The 24149-nt window shown below is 40.1% G+C and overlaps 1 protein-coding gene across 1 annotated transcript in view; it reads left to right on the top strand.

Annotated features, from left to right (window-relative positions):
• Positions 1–23912, top strand: part of LOC139744444 (transcription termination factor 2-like) — a 28874-nt gene extending 4962 nt beyond the window's left edge. The window contains exons 5-21 of the mRNA XM_071654881.1: positions 117–906; positions 2052–2305; positions 4680–4827; positions 6183–6332; positions 6743–6842; positions 7597–7736; positions 8459–8548; positions 9694–9959; positions 11018–11223; positions 11819–11886; positions 12731–12807; positions 15434–15525; positions 19512–19743; positions 20629–20784; positions 21654–21958; positions 22554–22712; positions 23849–23912. Coding sequence (XP_071510982.1) covers positions 117–906; positions 2052–2305; positions 4680–4827; positions 6183–6332; positions 6743–6842; positions 7597–7736; positions 8459–8548; positions 9694–9959; positions 11018–11223; positions 11819–11886; positions 12731–12807; positions 15434–15525; positions 19512–19743; positions 20629–20784; positions 21654–21958; positions 22554–22712; positions 23849–23912 — 3297 coding nt within the window. The remainder of the gene's footprint in view (positions 1–116; positions 907–2051; positions 2306–4679; positions 4828–6182; positions 6333–6742; positions 6843–7596; positions 7737–8458; positions 8549–9693; positions 9960–11017; positions 11224–11818; positions 11887–12730; positions 12808–15433; positions 15526–19511; positions 19744–20628; positions 20785–21653; positions 21959–22553; positions 22713–23848) is intronic.
• Positions 23913–24149: the final 237 nt, after the last annotated feature.

Below are 24149 nucleotides of genomic sequence, written 5' to 3' on the forward strand. Positions count from 1 at the left end.
TACATGTGCTCGAATGGGTCCCCCGTCCGAGTGCTCTAGTTACAAAGTAAATCGCATACTCATTCTGGTGTTTTGCACATCGGGTCAGTTCTCCTGTACTACTTGTTCTTTCATAGGTTCGCAAAGGCGATCGTAAACCATTGGCAGATGTGAATAAACATCACTTGGGAGCCCATCATCAGATGTCCACAACAGACAAAGAGAAAGGAACACAGCTTGGCGGAAATATGAGGGACAACACAGAACCAAAGTCAGATGTGAGGAATATTTCTCCAGAAGATCCTCGCCCACTGAGCAATTTAACTGCCAAATCTGAAAGGTCCAGCTCTAAACATGGAGTCTCTGACAGTGATAGCAGTGCTACCAGGAGTGGGAGTTCTACTTCTAGTCGAACACTGAGTGAAGGCTGTGATGCCAATGTGAGGAAGAAGGTGGAGCACAAGAAAGATGCCCACCGTTGCCATAGCGATGGAGACGCAGGAGAGCATGGTGCCTCCAAGAAAACGTCCTCCCTTGGAGAGTCTGGGAGGAAGCTTGTAACATGTGGTGACCGAGAGACACACAGAAAGGAATCAAAATCAGGCGAGGTGAAACCTGCAGCCCAGCAACAGGTGGCAGCCACCGCCCAGGCCACACTCCACGATCAAGTAGGGAAACCTAAGGAGGTTGCAGCACTGCGGCAAGGTCAAGACCTCAACTCGTCTTGGCGGGAGACTAGTAGAGCTGCTGCTGAAAGCAGTTCCAGCGATGAGAGTGCAAGTGAGAATGAGGATGAAGAGAAACAGAAGAGAACTCATTCTTCTTCCCAGAGTTTGGGGAAAACCCTTGCTGAAGCAAACCCTCATCTGGATCCTACAATAGGACTTCGAGAGAGACTTATGCTCAAGATGAAACTTGACCCAGCAGGTAAGGCAAAAGAAACCTACCCACCCCCACCCCCAAAAAGAAAACACACACACACACAAACAAACATACAACTAATTAAAAAAACAAAAAACAAAACAAGCAAGCCACACTCCAAGAACATTCAACCTGCAATTTTGAGGAAGAGAAACTGTCATTTACAGGCTCTCAATACTTGCTTCATTCATCTTGAGGTTGCTGCGGATAAGTTTTGTAAAGCATGTGTCAAATCATGTGTCAAATCTGTTTTTGTTCTTTATAACCACATACCATCTGTGCTCAGATTGTCTCTTAACTCTTTTGTGATAGATATCCCAGGGTAACCTGAAAATTGTTCCTGCTATTAAAATTTTTATGGTATCAAGGTATCAAGAAATATAATGCTGTAAAGATCCTGTTTCTGGATAAAGCCATCCAAATTACTGTACCTGTAACTGTAAGGGCAACAGTCTGAAAGTACATAAATTTAAACATTTACAATGGGATATTTGCAGCATACAATTTTTTTTTCATCCTATTTTGTAAGTCTGTGCATTATCTTTGATTTACTCTTCTGTGCTCGTGTCTAAATACTTGCCGAATCTTTTCAAGTCTCCACCCCAGAGTGGGGCTTGGGGTGTAATGGTAGTCCATGTGAGCCTATAAATATGATCACTCCTTGTTGCTGCAATAACTTTTGGACTGAAGCAAGGTGCCCTGGCAATACACGGTGAATGTATGAAAGACCATAGACAGATAAACTGATAAAGATTGTGTACCTTGTGGTTTGCTGGTCAGTGCTCTTGGGTCAAGGTTGAAGGTCATAAGTTCACTTTAGTCACAGTAATAATCCAGGAGGATTGCATGAAATTCTTTTGGTAACCTGCTGAGGCTTGTATAGGCATAAGTCATAGTCTGAAATTTTGCAATTATTTCCATAATTTTTGTGATAGTTGGATCAAGTTTATTCATACCTAGTCCAGCTTAAAACAAAAATGGGAATGCATGTTACCACATTAACTTTAAGGAAGCTTTAAAACTGATAAGGTCAAGGTGTTCATTCAGAATTTTTCCTTTTTTTGCCATGCCTGCAGAGATTTATGGGGCACACATTTTATGTCTTTTTAATGTCAAAAATTGATGCTATTTTCCATTACAACAATGAACAGAGAAACCTTACAGCATTCAGAGCAGAGGAGAAGCAGCGATGACATGTAGCACCAACCCAAATGTGCCTACCAGTAATTCACCACCTTCTGCCCAGCCTGGTGCACCAACACACATATGTCAGTCAACAGCGCCATCCAGCCATTCCACTCTACAACCAATGGGAGAGAAACAAGTAGTCCAGTCTGGTGTGGTCTATCCGCCCTCCATGTTGGCGCAGAGAAAGGCCTACGAGAGACAGCTGAACAAACAGAAGGTCAGGCATGAATATGGACCCTGAAGATTGCCATCGTGCTTTCCTTTGTCTTTCTATAGAAGTGTTAAACAGTTTTAACGACATCAGTCAGGACTATAAGAACAACAGCAACAACAGCAAGAACTCAAAGGACACATGACTTAAAGTGTTACCATCCCTTAAACAATACTTGAGGCGCTTACTGTTGTCAACAAGTCAAATAAGCTCAAGAAAAAATATTATTATTATTAATATTATTATTATTATTATTATTATTATTATTATTATTATTATTATTATTATTATTATTATTATTATTATTATTATTATTATTATTATTATTATTATTATTATTATTACTGTTCTTATATAGCGCATAATACCTTTGACAAGGTCTCTATGCACTTTAGAGAGAAAGAAAAAAAGAAAGAAAGAAAAGAAAAAGACTATACCTTTCCAACAACGCCCTCCTCATTCGTCACAAGATTTTGAAGGCAATTTTCTTTAAATTGTATATGTACATCCTTTAAAAAAAAAAAGTTTTGTGGATTTTTCTCATCTTAAACATCAAAGAAAGAGCATGGAGTGATCCATTGCTACTCTGCAGTAGCTACAAGTAGTATACTCAGTATATTGTTAAAAGGGCAAGTTCACCTTCATATACATGCGAATTGAGAGAATGCAGCAGTATCGATGGAACACATCAGTGAAAGTTAGAAGAAAATCGGACAATCTGTTCAAAAGTTTTGAATTTTTGAAGTTTCAGTGCCGCCATCACTGGATGAGAAGAGTACTACAGCTTGTGATGTCACATGTGAAGAATGAAATATAGAACATCTAAAGAAAATCAGCATATTTTTGCTTCTCTCCTTTATAAAAGAGCACTCGACTTGCCTCTTTCAGAAGGTAGGGGGAATAATATTACCCTGAACGTATGTCAGTAACAAGTTAGAGAAATGTGTACTTTTTTTTTTAAAGTCATATTTTTTGGAATTCTCTTTTATATTTTTATTACAGTAAACCTCGCATGAGTCGAAGCTCTCGGGACTGACAAAAATGCGTCGACTTAAGTGAAATTCGACTCTGGCGAGAGTCGATTTTTTTTCGACTCACAGTTATGTACATGTATTATAGTACATTTGCATGCGTGTGTGTGTGTGTGCGTGTGTGTGTTTGCATTCAAATTTGTCTGTTCTTGAAGATAATGTTCTTATTTTGTTCTAAATTGAACATGGAATTTGTATCAATACTAGTAGTTAAAAGTAGTTCTGAGAATGTCTGCGCTAATGTGGCAATGTGCATGTGCTATGTCTATGGTGCAATATAGGTAGCCATCTCTGTCAACCTACCCTGAGACAAACACTCTCCCAGGCCCATCCCACCTCCATTGAACAAAACTGTACAGCCAGTCGGGCACGCACAAACAAGCTCCGCCCACTTGGCCTGTCACTAAAATATTAAAGCAGCGATTGGTTGACCAAGGAGTTCTGGCTTGACATGGATAAAGTATGGATGTGCTGTGTGTATGGATAAAGTATATGGATCGATGTGCTGTGTGTATACATGTATACATGTGTATGTATTCGACATGCGTGCAGAGCGGTACGGTGAGTGTGCATGCTTACCTGCAGCGGGCCAGGGACGGGGTTCTTCGACATGCCGATTTTTTTGTTCTCTAAGTGTAATGAGAATGCCAGACAAATCTTCTTCGGCTCAAGTGATGTAAACTACGTGTATTATGTACAAAAGGGACTGAATGTTTTACTTCGACACAGCCGAAATTCGACTCTCGTACTTCGGCTTATCCAAATATTTCTTAGAGAAAACACATAGGGAAAAATCGGGACTTCTTATTTTGCTTCGAGTTAAGTGATTTTCGACTCACTCGACGTCGACTTATCCGAGGTTTACTGTATATCGTTCTACGCATGTGACATCACAAACTGTAGTAGTCTTCTCATCCAGCCGTAACTGTACAGAAACTTTAAAAATTCAAAACTTTTGAACAGATTGTCCGATTTTCTTGTAACTTTCACTGATGTATTCCATTGATATTGCTGCATTCTCTCAATTCGCATGTATACAATGTATACGGGTCTAGGGCAATTACCCCCTGGGAAATTACCCCGCACCCTTCCCCTGGCCCTAATCCTAATCCTGAATCTAACCCTAACCCTAATCCAAACTCCTAACCCTAAACCTAACCCTAACCCTAATCTTTACTCTAACCTTACCACTAGCCAGTATTTTGCCGGGGGGTAAATGCCCTCTGGGGGTAATTGCCGGGATACGAATGTATACACATACACAATGCAGTTGTCATAAATATATTTCTCTGAATAGACAATATTGAGTCATATTCAACATGTTTTCAAGCTTCCACTTTTCCCTCCAGGAGCTGATGAAGAAGATTCCACTCGGTAGTCTACCAGACAACGGAGAGAGGTTGAAGCAGCAGGCGTTTGAATTGGAGAGAGCTATCAGGAAGCTGGACCAACTGGCCCTCTCTCAAAAGACACCGCAACAAAATCAAATATCACTCGGTAACTTTCTCCCTCATTAGGCCACAACATCAAGCTTTGGTAGATTAGGAGCCTATATATTGCAAAGTTGTGCCTTTCTTGTTATTTTATGGACACATGAAGGAGAGAAGCTGCAATAGCAAAAAAAAAAAAAGACAAAAAAAGTTGTAGGGGGGGGTGGTGGTTCTTTAGGACCACAAGTTAGCCAAAAAATAAATAAATAAATAAATAAACTAAATGGAATGAATATGAGTGTACTGCAATGGATAGCTAAGTACATCCATGTAATTGTCATACTTTGTATCATGGCTTTGGGAGTTGGGTTTTTACTTCTTTTTATATTTAGCCTTTTGTTGAGAGGATTGGCCAAGCTTGTCCTTTTTCTTCTTTCTTTTGGAGTCCTGACTTGTTCTCGATTACCTTTGTTACAGAATAATGATTTGGTTACTTTTAAGTGCTTGCCTCATTTCTAATGATATCACATTCCACAATGCCTTCCAATGCCATTTTTACTTTGTGGCTTTAAGTTATGACCACTTGTGATTCAGCAAACCAGTATGAAGGATTCCTTCCCATAAAGCTCTGGCTTATTAGAAAATTTCTCATGTTACATGACATTGCATTGATAGCATCACATATCTGACAAGGAGCATATAATTGTATCTCGGGATTAATGTTTGTGTTATGAAAAGTTTTACATTTACCTTGAGTATCTTTTTTTTTAGGTAGAAATGAGCGCTTTATAAGAGTCTCATTATTATTATTATTATTATTATTATTATTATTATTATTATTATTATTATTATTATTATTATTATTATTATTATTATTATTATTATTATTATTATTATTATTATTATTATTATTATTATTATTATTATTATTATTATTATTATTGTTATTGTTATTATTATTATTATTATTTTGAATTACTGTCCGACCTCTGTTATCCATCCATGTGGGGCCTGAAGCCCGTCCGGATAAGTAATTTGGTTGGGTATGGGAGAAGCAATGAGTACAATTAGGCTGCCAACCCAGTATTAGCTACATAGGTAGTGTACACCCCAACAGAATTGTAATTTATTCTTGTCTACTTAAAATCATAGTCATGAAATTGAAACATCATACTGTAAAATTCATCCCATGTATCTGCAGGGAATATTATAGGTAAATTCTGTGAGTTTTGTAGTTTTGATTGTGTTTGAAATAGGTTTTTTTTTTTTTTTTCTGGCCTTCATTGCCTGGAGGTGTCCAGATAATAGAGAAGTCTGGATAAGAGAGGGCTGGATTATAGAGGTGGGACTGTACTCACATTCCCTGCAGTCTAGTTTTATTATTTATTTGTCTTTTTTTTCACACCTCATGTTTATCTGCAGCTGCAACTGCTTCGAACCCCACAACTCAGAAGAAACCCGCCATGCAACAGACTTCTATTAAGCAACATTTCCTGCCACTTCAGTCAGCTGTAACCAATACTGGACTGTCCAATCAGCCACAAACCATATATCTACCATATCAGTATGCAGGTCAGTCATCATCGGTTTGTATACCGTTTTATGTTCCTTAATACTTTGTCAATACAGAGGTCAATGACCTCAGAGTGTAGATGGTTTTTGTAAACCTTGGTAACTGCATTGGTACTTGCAATATTTTGTCAGAAATCAGTGAAAAATGATTCATTAGTTTCATTTTTACCATTCATATCTATCTATTCTTTGTAAGCTGTGTACGCCCACTGACTAATATGTTGGTGCATATGTATTCATGGTAGCCCCATTTATCTTATCCTGAATGTATGAAGAATTGCAACATGCAAATGTTCTCTCATCTGGTCTTAGGGTTTCTATATGCAGCACCATATAGAAGCAAATAACAAAATAGGCACTGGGACAGTTACATGACAGCCTGAATAATGACCCTGATTTTTCACTCGCAGCCCAACCTCAGATGCAGCAGCTATATGGTGGCCGGATGACGGTATCCAGGCAACGGGAAGTCAATTCCACCATCAGTGATGCCCTGGAAAAGCTTCACAAGTAATTCCAAAAAATGGGCAAATTTCTGGCATTATGTAGTTTGTTTACTCCACTTTGTTCTGTAATTTTACTGATTCCAATCTTCAACTGTGATATAAACCTATGATGGCTGATGTGTCTCTTTGATTACTGCTTAGCCTTCTATTGCATGTTTGTAATGAAGGAGCATTTCAAGATAGCAATGTGTGATTATCATGATATAACAGTAAGTTACTTATGGTGACATGATTTCACTGAATACATAAACAATGACATAACTTAACGGAATACATAGACATAAATGCTATACATGTGGATGTATTGAATCAGAATGATTTATTTAGAAGGGAATGACATATCATTTTTTCCATTAATGCAGTAATCTAAAAAGAATGTGATCTAGATGGAAAGCAAATCAAGTAAAAGCCCATAACAGATTATGAGATGTGAGCTAGAATCATAGTAATTAAACAAATGAGCTCAGAATCATCAAAGTGATTAGATTGGCCTTGAATGACCAATGACAGAATACAGCGTAGATAAAGTTCTCCCCGGACATTTTTTACGAGCAACTGACAGCTTTATGACACATAATTCATATCAAAAATCAAATTCCATTTTCAATATCGCAAATATTTTTCAGATACAATTGCCACAAATCAGTGTAATGCAAAAAAAAGAACATACTGTACATTTAAAAGGGGGAAAAATCGTTAACTAGTGAAGTCAGTTTTTGCGACTAAGGTGTGTTGTTTCTTTCTCTCTTGGCTTACAGAGCACTTGAAACTTGTCCTTCGCCGGAGACAGAATCGGATGACCCTCAAGGACTGCAGGTCAATTTGATGCCACATCAGAAACACGCCCTCGCTTGGTTGGTGTGGAGAGAGAAACAGCACCCGTGTGGTGGGATACTTGGTTAGTCACACTTTGTACACTTTGAGTTTCCTCATTCTTATCTTTGTGTGTGTGTGTGTGTGTGTGTGTGTGTGTGTGTGTGTGTGTGTCTGTGTGTCTGTCTGTCTGTGTGTGTGTGTGTGTGTGTGAAGAAGTGCATTTATATACGTGGGATAAATATATAGGGGTAAATAGGACATTAACAGGGTGGAAAGGTGGCTATTAGAAGTGCATTTGAATAGGTTTGTAGATTGAAGGTTACCTTCGGGTTTGATTGGATGGAAAGGAAGAAACTTGCAATGGGGAGAAGGGGGAGGGGGTCTGGGCTTGTTGCACTGTCTTTTGATAAACACGGGTTCTTTCTTTACTCAAAAACTTTTGTGTATTTTTTATACAAGAATACAAAGAAATAAAGGATTTTAAAAAATTGTTTATTGCTATATTATGTTAATGATAAAGTTTTGTTATTTTGTCACTGTGATGTAGTACCATATTATATTATTTTATGTATCAAACTGTTGAGGATGGGCTGATTTTGCTATACAACATGTGCATTTCCCATAGACACTTGCCTGAGTATACTTGGGACTCATCTTCAACGGGTTAATTGAATGAAACTTAATAAAAAGAATTAAAATGTATATGTGTGCATGAGTGTATGCTTCAGTGTATGTGAGTGTGTGTTTGCCAGACTCCCGTAATGAACACACACTCGCTCTCTCTCTCTCGTATCATGTATCCAGCTGATGATATGGGACTGGGCAAGACTCTCACTATGATATCTCTGGTCATGAAACACAAGCAACTCACTGGGTCTCAAAAACCAGAGAAAGGTAAGGATTCTATCCCGCTCTAAAACTAAATCTTTTGTTAAAGCTTCTTGTTGTGTGTGTGCTGTTCTTCTCTGCTAAACCTTACAGCTTAAAATCTAATGCTTCTGTTGCAGAAGAACCGCATTTTGGTTTACTTGACTGGATTTTGTCACTGTGAGAAACGGTAAAATGTAGCATTTCATTTGAAGTTCACTTAATGGATGCCCTCATACATGACACGTAATTGGAAAATAACACCATATATATGCTGCACTGAGAGCATATGCCTGCATCATGACATATATGCCAACAGAAAAGCATGGGCGATTGGATTTTCAGGAAATTAATCTGTTCCTTCCAAGAACCAAGAATACCAGGTTCCTGTTGTTTCAACTCATTGACGGAAACCAGGTGTACCCGGTTCCTAAAATATACTCCAGGTTGTCTGCATTTGGGGCCTATTTGAATGTTTATTTGTAGTGTCACATGAGTAGAAAAGTGACTTTGATCAAAAGATTACAGTTTCTGCTATCAGTATCTGTTCTTTTTCTGTCTCAGAATTGTGACAGATTTTGTCGTCGCTGGGGTGACAACGCCTTGTATCTGCAATTTTGGTGAAAATGACTTTTTTGGATTAATGGTCAGATAATCAGTTAAGTGATGTCCTGTCCAAACCCTAGATGTCTTACCCCCAAAATGAAGCCACCACGGCATGTCAAAGGAATGTCTATCCCATTGGATATAGTGCTTTAGCTGCCATGTTTTTTTGCTCTCCTGAACATTGGACATTTTGTAGATACGAGGTCTTGTCGCCCCAGCGACGTTGTGTAGATTTACCTTTTCCAACATTGGAGTGTGCTCATTTTGCTGTAAAACTTGTATGAAAGCGTATGTAGCAATCAAGGCTAAGCTCACTAGATTTTGACTTTCGCTTACCCCATTATGGTGTCTTTATATAGTGTATAACAGAAGAATTTGTGAGTCCAGTGCACACTCTATTCATCTCCTGGGTTCAGTTGACTGCTTTGGCACAGACAAATTACTGAGCTGTCCTTTCCTTGTTGATGGGCAAAAGGAATCTCGTTTGGGAGCATTAAAGTCGTAGGAACGAGTAAAGGGATTTTACCGAATTTCATTAAATGCCCATGATTGCGATTTGACCCCAGACTCTACGGCAGTGGCCGAGGCAGGTGTCATCAAGTCATCCTGCACCCTGGTGGTATGCCCCGCCTCCCTGATGCACCAGTGGGCCAAGGAGGTGGAAAGGCGCTGTGAGCCGAGCCAACTCAGCGTCTACCTCTACCACGGCCCCGGCCGCGAGAAGAACGCCGGGAGGCTCGCTGGTCACGACATGGTGTTCACTACCTACAAGGTGGTCAGCAATGAGTTGAAGCATCTTCTGGAAGAGGACAAAGGCTTGGAGCCTGTCAAGGTTTGTCCAGCTTGAAGTGTTTTTGTGTGTGTGTATGTTTGTTTGTTTGTTTGTTATTACAGCGTACATTCTGGGAAGGTGTAGAGTTTACGTTCACCATACATGCTGATGCATGGTAGACCATAAACTCTATACTTTGACAATCAATCCGCCATACAAATTACTTCCTTCGAGGAACATCTACTGTATATTTTGTCTATTAACAAATCCTCACTGATCTTGAAGTCAGTTAAAGCATTTTTATGGTGATTCTTGAACAGAAATCAGTCAATGGAAGTCATTGTTAGCACATAGAGGGAAACATACAGGAGTATTTCCCTCAGCTGCATAGTGTGATATAGATTTGGTGGCTTTTATTTGTTTCTTTGTGGAGGGGGGAATTGAGAAGACGGAAATATCTTCAAGCATTTGATGTGAAATATCGCAAAGCCAAAGGATTCTTTCATTTTTCAAGGCTAAATCTGCATACTGGTCAACACATGGCTACCTGATGGGTACCTTTGGGAGTCTGAGAGTACAGAACCATGTGAGGGGTGGGCTACAACATTTCAATCTATTGTGAATACTTTATTACAAATTTTATGGGAAAAAACATAACAGTGGGATGCTCTGTGGAAAAGATTATCCAGAAATGATTTCATTGTCTTCGAAATGAATCTACAACACCAACAAACTTTTGTGTTACAAGCAGTGGATCCTCAATTGGACTAGGGGCAGTGAAATGTTAACCATATGATTATATTTCTGCTTACTTTATTCATGTGGAATTCAAAGGAGCTCAAAAGTTCTTTTTCTGTGTGTTTTTTTTTTACAAATGCGGTAAGAATTAAATTATTGCCTTTTTTGAAGAAGAGTTAGACTAGAGACATCGGGTTGTGCGTAGAGAGTCTGGAAATGTCCTTGCTGTATCCCCTGTGACATCTGATCTATAATTAAGAACCTCTCTGAGATAGGTGAGAGTCACAAAGTCACTGTTTAATGGCTAAGTCATCTCAACAACTTTGGAAGCAAGTGATGTACACAAACAGAATCGAGAAATCATTTCAAATCGATGACAGGATGAGGATGCCCCGCCCAGCAAACAAAGTCAGCCGCTCCTGCTCCAGATCCTCTGGGACCGCATCGTCTTGGACGAAGCCCATGCCATCAAGAACCACAAGAGTCAGACGGCCATTGCCGCTTGCCGCCTCAGGGCCAGGGCGCGCTGGGCGGTGACGGGCACGCCCATCCAGAACAACCTTCTGGACATGTTCTCTCTCCTCAGGTCAGTGTCATCCTATCAGACGTAGTCATGACAACGGTCATGTGTGTTATCTGGCTTCCACACCACATCTGCACAGACACTCATAGATCCTTCATACATGCTTCACGCATCCTTTATTGATACATTACTACCATCAACATCCAGTCAGGACAACATCACTGGCTTGTTTGGGTTTTTTTTTTTCACTCCATGTTTCCATAGCAACCATGATGTATGATGTTGTAAAACAGTGCCCTGCTCGATGTGGTGATTGTAAAGGAAGGTCAGTTCTTCCAGTGAGACTCAAACTCATCACCTATAACATGCCTGTTGGCAGCATATCCACAAGACTAATTTTATGAGATGGATTACTCTTAGAACTTGTAAGTGTTATGTGAGTATTTAAAAAAAAAGATTTTATAAGTGAGAAATTAAATCATCTCAATCAAGTTTGTTTACCTATTGTCTTCACTTTATATTACTACTTCAAGAGCAAAGCATGAATTTGTTTATCATGAATATAAGGTAATTTGTTGATAACTCAGTTCATGAAGGATTGGCTGCAAACAGTGCATGTTGACTCTTGACTCTGATGCTTCTTATCTTCTGTAACTAGGTTCTTGAGGTGTAGTCCATTTGATGAATACCAGGTTTGGAAGAGACAAGTAGAGAACGCTGGGCGGAGTAAGTTTATTCCCTGTCTCTTTCTATCTACCTCCTTCTCTCAGTGTTTGATTTTCCTCCTCCTTCAGTTGGTGACAACATTTGTTACAGTAAAAGATTGCATTGCTTCAGACCTACTGACTGACACATTGCCACCAACTGACACATTACAAATCTGTCTTTTAATTTGCGGTCATATCTTTGTGAAATGTTTTTCTCTAAAAGCGACATATACATGTACCTGTCTAGAAACAAACTTGAATAGGGACAGCTATTAGATAATACATATTTGCATTATTTATTTATGCACTCTGTTTTAAATTTCAGTTAGTGCTCCCTCTAAAACTTGTTAAATTCAGGTACGGTCAATGACAAGAAATGCCAAAAGGGGTTTAAAAAACAACAATAACACACATTTCAGCCTGCAAATCGAGTTCAGTTAAGTCAAGTATCATTCATTGACAACTGTAATACATTGGTGTAATGCCACAGCTTTGATGTGAGTTCAGATGACCAAATTCAGCAGTTCAGAGGAAAGCTTTAGTCCTCTTATTTCATTTATCTGTGTAATCAGAGGATTTCACAATGAGCTATTTGAAGGAGGAGCAGTATGCGACTGTTATGCATAAAAATAGTCAACTTCAGGGTTGTTTTTTTTTAACATCTGTGCGATCATGTGTGACACTTATGACCATTTGAAACAGGCAGCTGTTAACGCTTTGATTGATATTTTGCATCTGCCACCTCTACGAAGATGACACTCAACAAGCTGCAAATCTACCTCACGTCGCGACAGTCCTATTGTAAACGCACATCAGTAGCTTTGTTAATTTTGGGATGACAACAATTCTATTGACAGGGTCAGACCGGCTGCACACATTGGTCAAAAGCTTGCTCCTGAGGAGAACCAAGGACCAGAAGATGGCAAATGGGAAGCCACTGGTGAGTCACATTTCCATGGCAATGCCTATTATTAGCATAGGAGTTTGTTTCAAAAAACTTTTTTGGCATTCCTATAGCTCACTTTGAAGGGGAATTCCATCCTGATATTGTGTTGCTGCGGATGAAAACAGAAAAATCAGAGAAGTAGATCAGTGAAAATTTTGAGAATAAATTAGACACACACAACAATGTTTTGAATTAATGAAGTTTAGAGTAAGACAAATTGGTAATTTGATGTGATGTAGATGTTCAGCAACTCTCCATTTGTTTTGTATGCAAAATTTCATTGAATTCCTTGATCAGGACCGTTTGAATTACTGAAAATCATTGTTGTTCTTACTACACATTTAATTTGATATCAGTCTGCATGAATCATTAAGTTTTGTTTTGTAGTAACATACATTTTAGTAAATCAAAATAGCTAATCATTTGATCTAGCTAATTGTTTGATGCAATTTGATACAGGGGCACAAAAGTGTAAATCAATAATACACGTTAGGCATATACTGATATAGTAGGTTATGACAGTGTGAAAGGTAATTCTCAGAATTGAGCAGAGGTTATTGGGAAACGTGTGATGAAACTTTTAATCTAGAGCCTGCCAATTACAGGTCAAAATGATTTTACTGATACATGGAAAGATGCACACATCTCCTTTTGTCAGTATTTTTAGCTCACCTGAGCCAAAGGCTCAAGTGAGCTATTGCGATCGCCCTTCGTCCGGCGTCCGTCGTGCGTCGTGCGTCGTCCGTCGTCCGTCGTCCGTCGTCCGTCGTCCGTCGTCCGTCGTCCGTCGTGCGTCGTGCGTAAACTTTTTACATTTTCATCTTCTTCTTGAAAACCCCAAGACCGATTTTCATCAAACTTGGCTGGTAGCATCCCTAGGGGGTTAGGAACTGAATTTGTAAAAATGGGCACCATGCCCCACCCAGGGGGCCCCCAGGGGGCCCCCAGGGGGGCCCAAACCCCCCAAAATTAAGGAATCTGTAAAAATCTTCTTCTCTAGAACCAGAAGTGATAGAGCTAAGTTAATACTATGAGTTAGTACATTGATGACTGTAGTTTCAAGTTTGTTCATGGCAGAATCAGGGGTGCCCCCCTTGGGACCCAGGGGAGGGGGGTGGGGAAGGGTTCTAATGGGGCCTAAATTGTACATTTTCATCTTCTTCTTGAGAACCCCATAACCCATTTTCACCAAACTTGGCAGATAGCATCCCTAGGGGGTTAGGAACTCAATTTGTTAAAATGGGCACCATGCCCCACCCAGGGGGCCCCCAGGGGGCCCAAACCCCCCAAAATTAAGGAATCCACAAAAATCTTCTTCTCTAGAACCAGAAGTGATAGAGCTAAGTTAATACTATGAGTTAGTACATTGATGACTGTAGTTTCAAGTTTGTTCATGGCAGAATCAGGGGTGCCCCCCTTGGGACCCAGGGGAGGGGGTGAGGAGGGGTCCTAATGGGGCCTAAATTGTACATTTTTATCTTCTTCTTGAGAACCCCATCACCCATTTTCACCAAACTTGGCAGGTAGCATCCCTAGGGGGTTAGGATCTCAATTTGTTAAAATGGGCACCATGCCTCACCCAGGGGGCCCCCAGGGGTCCCAAACCCCCCAAATGAAGGAATCTTTATAAATCTTCTCTAGAATCAGAAGTTATAGAGCTGAGATAATACTATGAGTGAGTACATTAATGACTGTAGTTTCAAGTTTGTTCATAGGAGATCCAGGGGTGCCCCTCTTGGGTAGGGGGGAGGGGGGAGGGGTGGTTGGAAGGGTCCAAATGGGGGCCTGAATTGTACATTTTCATCATCTTCCTGAAAACCTCATGATGGATTTTTGTCAAACTTGGCAGGTAGCATCCCTAGGGGGTCAGGATCTCAATTTATCAAAATGGGCACCATGCCCCACCCAGAGGGCCCCAGGGGGCCCCAATCCCCCCAAATTAAGGAATCTTTAAAAAATTGGGCCCTTATTGTACATTTTCATCTTCTACTTGAGAATGCCTGGTCAAATTTTGGTAGAGCTGTGAATAATTTAGATTAGTGACTGCGTGAAAAGTGAACTTGCGATACTCAGGTGAGCGCTAGACCCGCGGGTCTCTTGTTCTGTAAGTTATTGACTCTGGTACATACTGATTTCTTGCGTACAGATATTACTGTGAATGACAGTCGATTGGACATTTTTGGCAGTTGTTCATTCCACACTTTGTGGTCTTCTCATTACGGTGATAATAGCACAAAAAGCACTTCCAAGACAACTGTTCAGGAGAGCGTGTGACTTCTCAAACAAGTCGTTTTCTTGAAACATTGCTTGAAGTTGAAATGAGAAAAAAATCTCTCACAAAGAAAAAGTACGAGTATTCCAAAGATTTGAGCAGGGCAGCCTGATAGCATAGCATCAGGGCTCTAAAACTAGTAGTCACTTGAAATTGAAATGCCAGTGTGCTGGCCTCGGACAGTGCATGTGGAGAAAATTTTTGGGATGATTTTTGTGAGTATTTTGCCACATCGTGATTTTTCATGAACAGTGTGATTCCCTAACTTCACAAAAATGTAAAGGATCATGAAAATTTCACCATTTAATTAAATACAGTAATTGGCATGCATCTATCTCTTTTTCAAAGGTTGTGCTGCCAGAAAAGACTGTTAAATGTCACAGGATTCAACTCTCGGAGGAGGAGAGGAAAGTTTACGATCAGCTGTATCAGCAGTCCAGGTAAGACAGAGAGAGAGAAAGACAGACAGAAATAATATCCACACCCTCCTGATGAACACTGCCTTTCCAAGATAATTCACAATGTGATGATTAAGCTTTAGCCTCCTCTTCCTGAAGACATTGATACAGAAGAGAAGTAATCTGTTGTAACTTGTTGTTGTTTTAAAGAAAAAGAAGAGAGAGAGAGAGATTAAAATGGGACCGTATAAAAACACAAATAATATGCCCCAGACAATACTGACATAAAATCAGAATGAATACTGTAAACGTCAATATTTTCGCGCTGAGCGGCTCGAAAACATATTCGCGGGTTCTTAAATTCGCGCTCCGCAGCAGGTTAATACACAGTCGCTGTTTTCATCCAGCGATGCCAGCGTATGAAAAGCGGCGTAGCGAGTGGCGCGAGTGCGAGTACAAGCACTCAACTACGTAGTACAATGTACATGTATTTTACTCAATACATGTACTGTAGTACTAGTACTGTAGTCGCGGGGATGTAGCACACCAATCGGCCGTGGGCTCGGTGCGTGCGATGATACTGCTACATGCGTAAACATGTCTGTACTACGTAGCAGTATCATCGACGAAGCGCACACAATTCAGGCCGTTCAAAATGTGCATAGAAAATTGCGAAGATATATTCGCGCGTTTTTGAATTCGCGCTAGCCGAACGTAGTGCGAAATCCGCGAAAATTAATGTACCGCGAAAATTTCCACGTTTACAGTAATTTGTCCCAGACAATACTGACATAGAATCAGAATAAATAATTTGCCCCAGACAATACTGACATAAAATCAGACAATAATAGATCTTCAGGAAATCAAACATTGTTATTAGATATACAATATAATGTCTCCATGATGGAGCTCATAATAAAAGTCTCCATGAGGGAGCTCATATTGGAAGTCTCCGCAACGGAGCTCATTATTAATGTCCCTAGAGGGAGCTCATATTGGAAGTCTCCGCCAGGGGGCTCATAATAAACGTATGGAACGCTTCACAATTTTGTGTGTCATCCTTGCGCTGAGCCCAGTAATATATTTACTTTTAAAAGTAATGTATTTACTTGTAGGAGCAACACATTCACACTTCTCTCTTGTATTTTGAAGTGAGTGTTTATCCTCTTTCAATGGTGATATCAAAGCTATATTGCAGTCACTTTAAAAAATGTATCCAGATAGATCATAAAGATAGTAATAAGGTAGAGGTCTTGTGTTCTGTTAGTTTTATTATAGATAATGACATTTAGCTTTTCAAATGAAGACAGACATACATACAATTATCCCTCTTTCAGTTCTGTCCTAAGCATGTATATGTGAAGTCATTAGTAGATAACTTTAGAGTTGAATTTCTGAAGGTTTTTCAGGTCAAATTTCCACTGGTTGAAACTGATCGTCATTATAGGCCGTTCAAATGTCCACATAATAGCTGAATGAATCAACATCCAACACCTGTTCTACGGTGTCAAGAAATATGAACTTTATTGAAACTTTTGCGTAAATGCACAGACATTGAAAACAAATTAAAATAATAAAACTTCCATGCATCTTGTGAACATGACTTCCTTACATGCAATATTTCATCAGAAAAGATGAAATTTTCTTGCTTGTGGCTATTCACATTTCATTGTCTAATGCATACTAATAATCATTTTTATTGAGAATGTTTCTTAACTATTTTGCATAATTTCGAAAAAAAACCCAAACAAATGTACACAGCACCATACAAAAAAAAAAGCCCAGACTATACAGTGTCAAGAAATATGATTTTTTATTGAAACTTCTGTATGAATGCACACCTGAAGAAAGATATCCAAATAACAAAACTTCCATGAATCTGACATACCAGAAATAATTTTTCTTGAAAATGTTTCTTTACTGTCTTGCATTATCTCAAACAACAAATATTCTTTTACAAAAATTATCATTCTTGAACATCTTTTGCTGCAGTTTTGTAGCAGTTCATGAATAAATATGTACCAATCATTTTCATGATAAACGCACAATTATTTCTTGTTTTACTTTTGTTAAGATTAGTCTGTTGCATCATCTCATAGAACATGATTGATCTTGTTCCTAAAAAACGGCATTTCTCATACTCTTGTATCATAGTTTCATAGATACATAAATATGTATACATTTTACTGTCATAAGCAAATATTGCAACTTATTTCATTAATGTACTTCTCCCTGAGAATTTTTTTTCCTTGCAAAAATAGGAAAAAAAAAACCAACTAAACTTCTACGTACATAAATACTTTTTTCCTGCCAAAGAAAATTTATATATATTTTTTAATAGCAGTTTTCTCGAGAATGTTTCTTCACTTCTTCCGAGCATTAAAAATCCTTCTTCATGCAAAAACAGCAAGTTTGAATGTATCGTATGTGAGTGAGAACAACCCTCTATGAAACATCGAACTCTTGATGTTTCTTTTCATTATGAACTTTAATTTGAATGACAATATTGGGGTAAAACTGTAAACATGGTATTTTAGACAAAGTAATTGTAGAGACAAAAGAAAAGATTTCAATAATGCTTCGAAGACATCAAATATTTTTTTGTCATGAACATTTTGTGAGGGGTGTACTGACATTTGTTGGATACTCCATGTATTTTGTACTCTTTTACAGTTTCATGAAGAATACATTCATGTGTATTTTCATTTCTTCCATTAAAAAAAAAGAATATTCCTCAAGTTTCAGTTTGTAGAGAATGTTTCTTTACTCTTTTGTACTTTCGTTTAAAAAAAAGTGGTGCACTGCCCTTACAAAAGCAAAAAGAAAAGAAGAAAAGAATCAACTAAGAAATTTAGTTTATTCCTGTTATATAGTCATTAAAGGTAGTCTGTGCATGACTTTACTCACTCCAGCTCCATATGATGATTTCACTGTCTTCACATGTTGATGTCATTCTGTCTCATGCACTGTGGGAGGTAACGTTGCATTCGCCGGAAGAGGTTCTGGCTCATGTGTAGGGTGATCACGTCGACAACTTGATCTGATCAGCAATCTGAGCCAGCGTGGCAATTCAATCCTCATGAGACTGGCGGAGAATCTCTTCACGGACATTTGCCAATTCCCTCTAGACAGCAGCCTTATGAGTAAAGAGAAATAATTCTCAACGATGTTTAGAAATGGAGAGTATGGCGGAATGTATCTGATCTCAGCATTTCCTGGTAGGTTTGTCTCTTGTGCTCGACCATGTGCTTGAGCATTGTCAAAGAGCATGCATGTGTTCTGTCCAGCAACAAGGGGAACTTGCTCCAAGAAACCGTTGAACTTTCATAAGTCATAGCACCTTTTATCATGTCATGGTGAATATTACAAGTCCTCTTCTATTTCTCATGGCAAAAGCCATCAGTAGGCTTAGTCCTCGGTCCTTGGTGTTCAGCAACAACGCTTACTGCCTGTCTCTCACAATTGGCACATCCAGGGGTTCTTTTGGTCCAGAGATTGAACCCAGCTTCATCAATGGAAATGAGCTTGGTGTTGACTGTGGTGTTCATCTTCCAAACAGCAGATTCTAGGCAGAGTCTCTTGATTCTGTTCATCCACAGTGTCTTTCAACTTCTTCATCATAATTAGATTAGCAGTTAACATGTTTGCAAGTGGCGGCAAAGTGCGATTTCAGTTCATGTGCAATGTCAAGATCTGATTTACCATCAGATGGGAAACTAATCTGCTTCTTGCGGATTCGGGCAAGACTACATATTTGTTGATGTCACTTTCCAGGCTCAGAGTTCTTCAAGTGTTCGACTTTGTGACTGTAGAATGACTTCATTGCTCTGATAATCAGCCTTTGAACATGATTTCTCAGCTGTTCGAAGTTTGAACGTCTATTTTGAAAACTGGAATATGACGATTGATTGCTCTGCAAAAAACTTTGACATGGGGGATAAGGTGATATCGATACCATGCGCTCTGACCAACAAACCCTTGATGCTTTTTAATGTATTCCTTCTTGTCCTTGTGATGCTGTTTACAAGATCTTCGGTCAAGGCGTACATCAGGTGGCACGAGGGCAAAGGTCAAAACTCAGCCCCAACCCTTCCCTCCGCAGCATCGCAGTCAGCGCCAGGGTACCCTGGTGCCATGGCAACGGAAGTGATGCAGCAGCTGGACCGAGCAGCTCCAGGAGGAAAGATGAACGCTTCCTACATCCTGGTCATCCTTCTGAGACTGAGGCAATGCTGTAGCCATCTCAGCCTTATGAAGCAGGTAGGATTCTGAAAGGGGTGGGGCGAGGGGGGTCACCAAATTCTGAAGGGGGTGGTGGGATTCCAATTGGGACAGTTGGATTCTGAGCGGGGTGGTGAGATTCTGAAGGGGGGATTCTGAATGGTGGATTTTGAAGGGTGCTGTGAGATTCTGAAGGGGGCAGTGGGACTTTGAATGTGGTGATGGGATCCTGAAGGAGGGCCATGGAATTTTGTAGGGGTTGGTGGGATTCTGAAGAGGGCAGTTGGATTCTGATGAGGGCCATGGGATTCTGAAGGGGATGACGGGATCCTAAAGGGGGCAATGGAATTCTGAAGGGGTGGTGGGATTCTGAAGGGTGAGGTGGGATTTTGAAGAGGGCGATGAGATTTTGAAGGGGGGTGACAGGATTGTGAAGGAAGCAGTGGGATTCTGATGAAGGTGCTGGAATTCTCATGGGGCCTGTGGGATCTGGGTAGGGATGATAGGATTCTGACAGGGGTGGTTGGATTTAGAGAGGAGTAGTGGGATTGGCAAAGGGATTATGGGATTCAGATGGGGCCAGTGAGATTCTGGTGGGAATAGTGGGATTCTTACAGGGGTGGTAATATTTGAAGAGGAGTATGGGCAATGTGAAGCGTGTGATGGGATTCTCATGCTGTCAAGATTATTGTGTGGCTTCCATGAATTGGCTTCAACACACTCGGTAATTCCACTGCCTGGTGAGCATTAGGTGACAGATTTAAATCCTGAGCTCGATCCTGCTTTTCACTTCGACTCTTATGAAACAGAATGATCAATGGTGCAATCTTTCTTATGGATAGTTATAACCAAACCAAAGGTTGTGGCGCCTTTTCTCTAGAAGAAAATACCTTCACCAATCATTGATACGGCTTCGTTCTCCAGCTGCCTGAAACTGAATCGTGTGATTCGGACGGGATCGACCTCGACCTAATCAGTCAGATGAAGGAGCTTGGAATCAGTGACAAGGACAGCGGTGCTTCTGGGGCCAAGGAGGAGGTCAAGCAGCGAAAGTACGACCCGACCCTTGTCAGCACGAAGGTGTGTGTCTGTAGTGTATGTTCATAATTATCAAATCATCAGCCTCCAGAGTCATGTGGTACTGATAGCATGTTGATTTAGGTTGACTGTAATGAAACAAAGCAAACTTCAAGGATAGACTTTGATTTGGCCATACTGGTAGATAAAATTCCTCAAGACTTGAAAGTATTTTTCTTCTCAGAGTGATTTAAAAATGTTCCTGAAGAATGAAGAGGGGAAAGTGCAACAGGAAGTGAACATGAAGAAACTGTGGCAGGTATTTTGACATGAATTACCATTTGCCAACTTAATCCAAGCTGTACATCAAGCTTCATCCAGGTAGACATTGTTGTTACCAGAAGATTTGTACAGCTGGCAGCATTTTAAAGAAAGAATAACAAAACAGTAATCCAAGGAATGTGTAGGCCATCCATGTGCACAAAAACAAAAAGAGATTAAGTCTTTATCTCATAATATCAATGGTAAAATGTTGCTGCGATTAAGGAGTTTAAGTAGAGATGATATTCTGGATAGTGGTTTACGTGGTAGGGTGGTGCTATATGAAGTTTTTGGTGGATCATGTTTTAGCCATGGTTCTGAAAAGAGCAAACCTATTGCAAACATGTAGTGAAAAAAAATTACAATATATGCTAAGTTGATTTCATTCATATTGAACACAAACTTCTCATATTTCCGAACTATGTGCTACAGAACAGATATATATGCCTAACTTTGCACATTGAATGTGGTATTGTGTTCTAGTGCACTATTCAATATCAAAATAATACTGCAGGAAACGTGAGTAGTCTGTCATATCAAGCATAGTTGCGACAATTTTGTGACAGTCTGTGACATTGGCCTGAACGTTTTTTACTTCATCTGTTGGCCAGATCAATGTGGTGATGAGGAGACTGAAGGAGATTCGAGCCGAGAGTCCTCGAGACCGGCCCATGAAGAGTGTCCTGGTGTCCCAGTGGACACAGATGCTGGACGTTGTGGCATCGCACCTGACCGCCGCCGGCTTTGAGTACTGGAGCATACGTGGCGACATCCCGCCCAAGAAGCGCAACGAGGTCCTGGAAGACTTCAACAACAACCCCCATGGGAGGGAGGTGCTGCTGGTATCCCTGAGGGCCGGAGGGGTGGGGCTGAACCTCATCGGTGGGAACAACCTCTTTCTCCTGGACATGCACTGGTCAGTAAAAACTTTTATTGATTTTAAAACACCACTTGACACCTTATGACATGATACAGACCATGTTGTTTTATCTGTTTTTTAGGGTGGAAGTTAATTTGCGGTTCTTTGTAGCATTGGTGGATGTTTATGTCTACCAGGTATCTAACTTTGATTTATGCTTGAACTCCTGTCACCTGAGGTAACTTCTCTTTTCAGTCATCAAAAATGAGAGCATGTGTCAAATGTAAGCAAAACTTATATTTGCAGTATTCTAGGGGTTCCTTTTCCAAGGCATTCGTGACCAGCATTCCAGTGTAACAAGAAAAATTATTTCTGACTGGTCAACAATGTATGCAGTAATCAGGCCATATCAATGAAACTTATTTTTTTGGTGATAGGTGAAAGATTGTTTCAAGGGGAGCTGTTGATGGTGTCTATTCATATTTGTTCTCAAAAGTCAATAATATGAGGTTAATCTTCAAAATTACATTTAGGTAACAATATGGGAACTGTGGTATCCAGAATGATGTCAGAACCCTGTTGACTAATAGCTACGAGTCTCCCTGAACACATGGTGCTGACTTAATCATATCTCATCCCCTGCCTTGGACAGGAACCCCGCCCTGGAGGACCAGGCATGTGACAGGATCTACCGAGTGGGGCAGAAGAGAAGCGTCAACATCCACAAGTTTGTCTGCAGTGACACGGTGGAGGAGAGAATCCTTCAGCTGCAGCGGAAGAAGACTCAGCTGGCCCAAGATGTCCTCACAGGGTGGGTCCATTTCTCATTCCTCGCTATCGGTCGGGTGCCTGCCCCACGGCCCTTAAACCCATTGAAGACGAGACCCGAGTATACTCAGCATGCATCTAGGAGAAATGCATGTTGTAGCAACTTCGGCTCATCCTCAACGGGTTAAAGAGGGTGTTGGAAGCAGTTTGTTTGGGGTTTTCCCATCTGTCCCACCACCCATATATAATATGAGTGGTGGGACAGTGGTGGGCGTAACTATTCAATGCAGACTGAAGCACATTTTAGCATCAACAACAACAACAACAAGCCATTTTTTTAGCCATCCATTCTTCGACATGCCTCAGATTCTCAATTATGGGATCAATCAAAGGGTCAGATATGCCTCAATGACAAAGGTCACTGAACTTAGGAAGAAGAAATATATGTCTAGGAGAAATGAAGAAGGGACAGGGCTGTAAGGTCTCGATTCTTTATTGTCAAAGATCAGTGAACTTTGGCTAAAAGTGACATTTTACAGCCATACCTTCACTAGGACAGTGCAGTGGAATGATAGTTTGGTATGAGGGATAGAAATGAAATGAGGATTATCTGCATACAAAGAGGGTTAAAGGTTATCGTCAATGAAAAAGTGTTATTGAAATTGAAATAAAAAAGTACAATGAACTTCATCTGCATGTAAAAAGGGGGCGCTGCACTTAAACTGAAGTGCGTTAGTTTGGCAAATAAAGTGGGATATGGATTTGAGATCTAACAGTGCTACCAGATACACCATGATTATTACCAATCGACTCAAGACGCAAGAAAGGGGGAAAAATAAATCATGCACTCATGAGGATCCCCTAAAAGGTTTGGCCTTGATGAAAGAGTCTGAAAAATGAGCTGTTTCACTCTTTTCACTGTACCTTATGGTTGACTTGTTAGCTGCAAAAGTAACAAAAAGTGATGGAAGATGGGGAAACACCACAGGAGTGATGTAATTAATGACTTAACTGTGTCCTGAACTCTATCACTCATATGCATGGGTCTCAAATATAGACATCTGAATCAAGGAAGTTTTAGATCTCTTTGTGTAGGGCTTTTATTGTTGATGCATGGACTCCCATAAAAAAAAGAAAAATGGAACAATTATTATTTTTCATGTCTCTCTTCTTTTCCAGAGCCCAAACCAAGAACCAGAAGCTAAGCCTGGCAGACCTTAGATTCTTGTTTGGCGTTCAGTAAATAAAGTGGGACTACAATTCACTGCATGGATGCAGCCACTGACGTACAGACTGCAGCGTTGTCATTGTGCAGGCCAATGCTTCAACAACATCTGAGGTTGTCAGTCTGTAACGTAAATGTTGCAGTAGCGCTATGGATGGTATTAAACAATGGTACGATACATCAAGTGTATTGATGTAAGAACTATTTTTAGTTCTCGCTATCACTAGTGAAAACTTGCCAATAGAATTGACTATG

The sequence above is a fragment of the Diadema antillarum genome, unplaced genomic scaffold (assembly GCF_040938485.1).
Source record: "Diadema antillarum isolate AM-2024a unplaced genomic scaffold, OU_Dant_1.0 seq00001176_RagTag, whole genome shotgun sequence".
In the NCBI taxonomy this organism is placed as follows: domain Eukaryota; kingdom Metazoa; phylum Echinodermata; class Echinoidea; order Diadematoida; family Diadematidae; genus Diadema; species Diadema antillarum.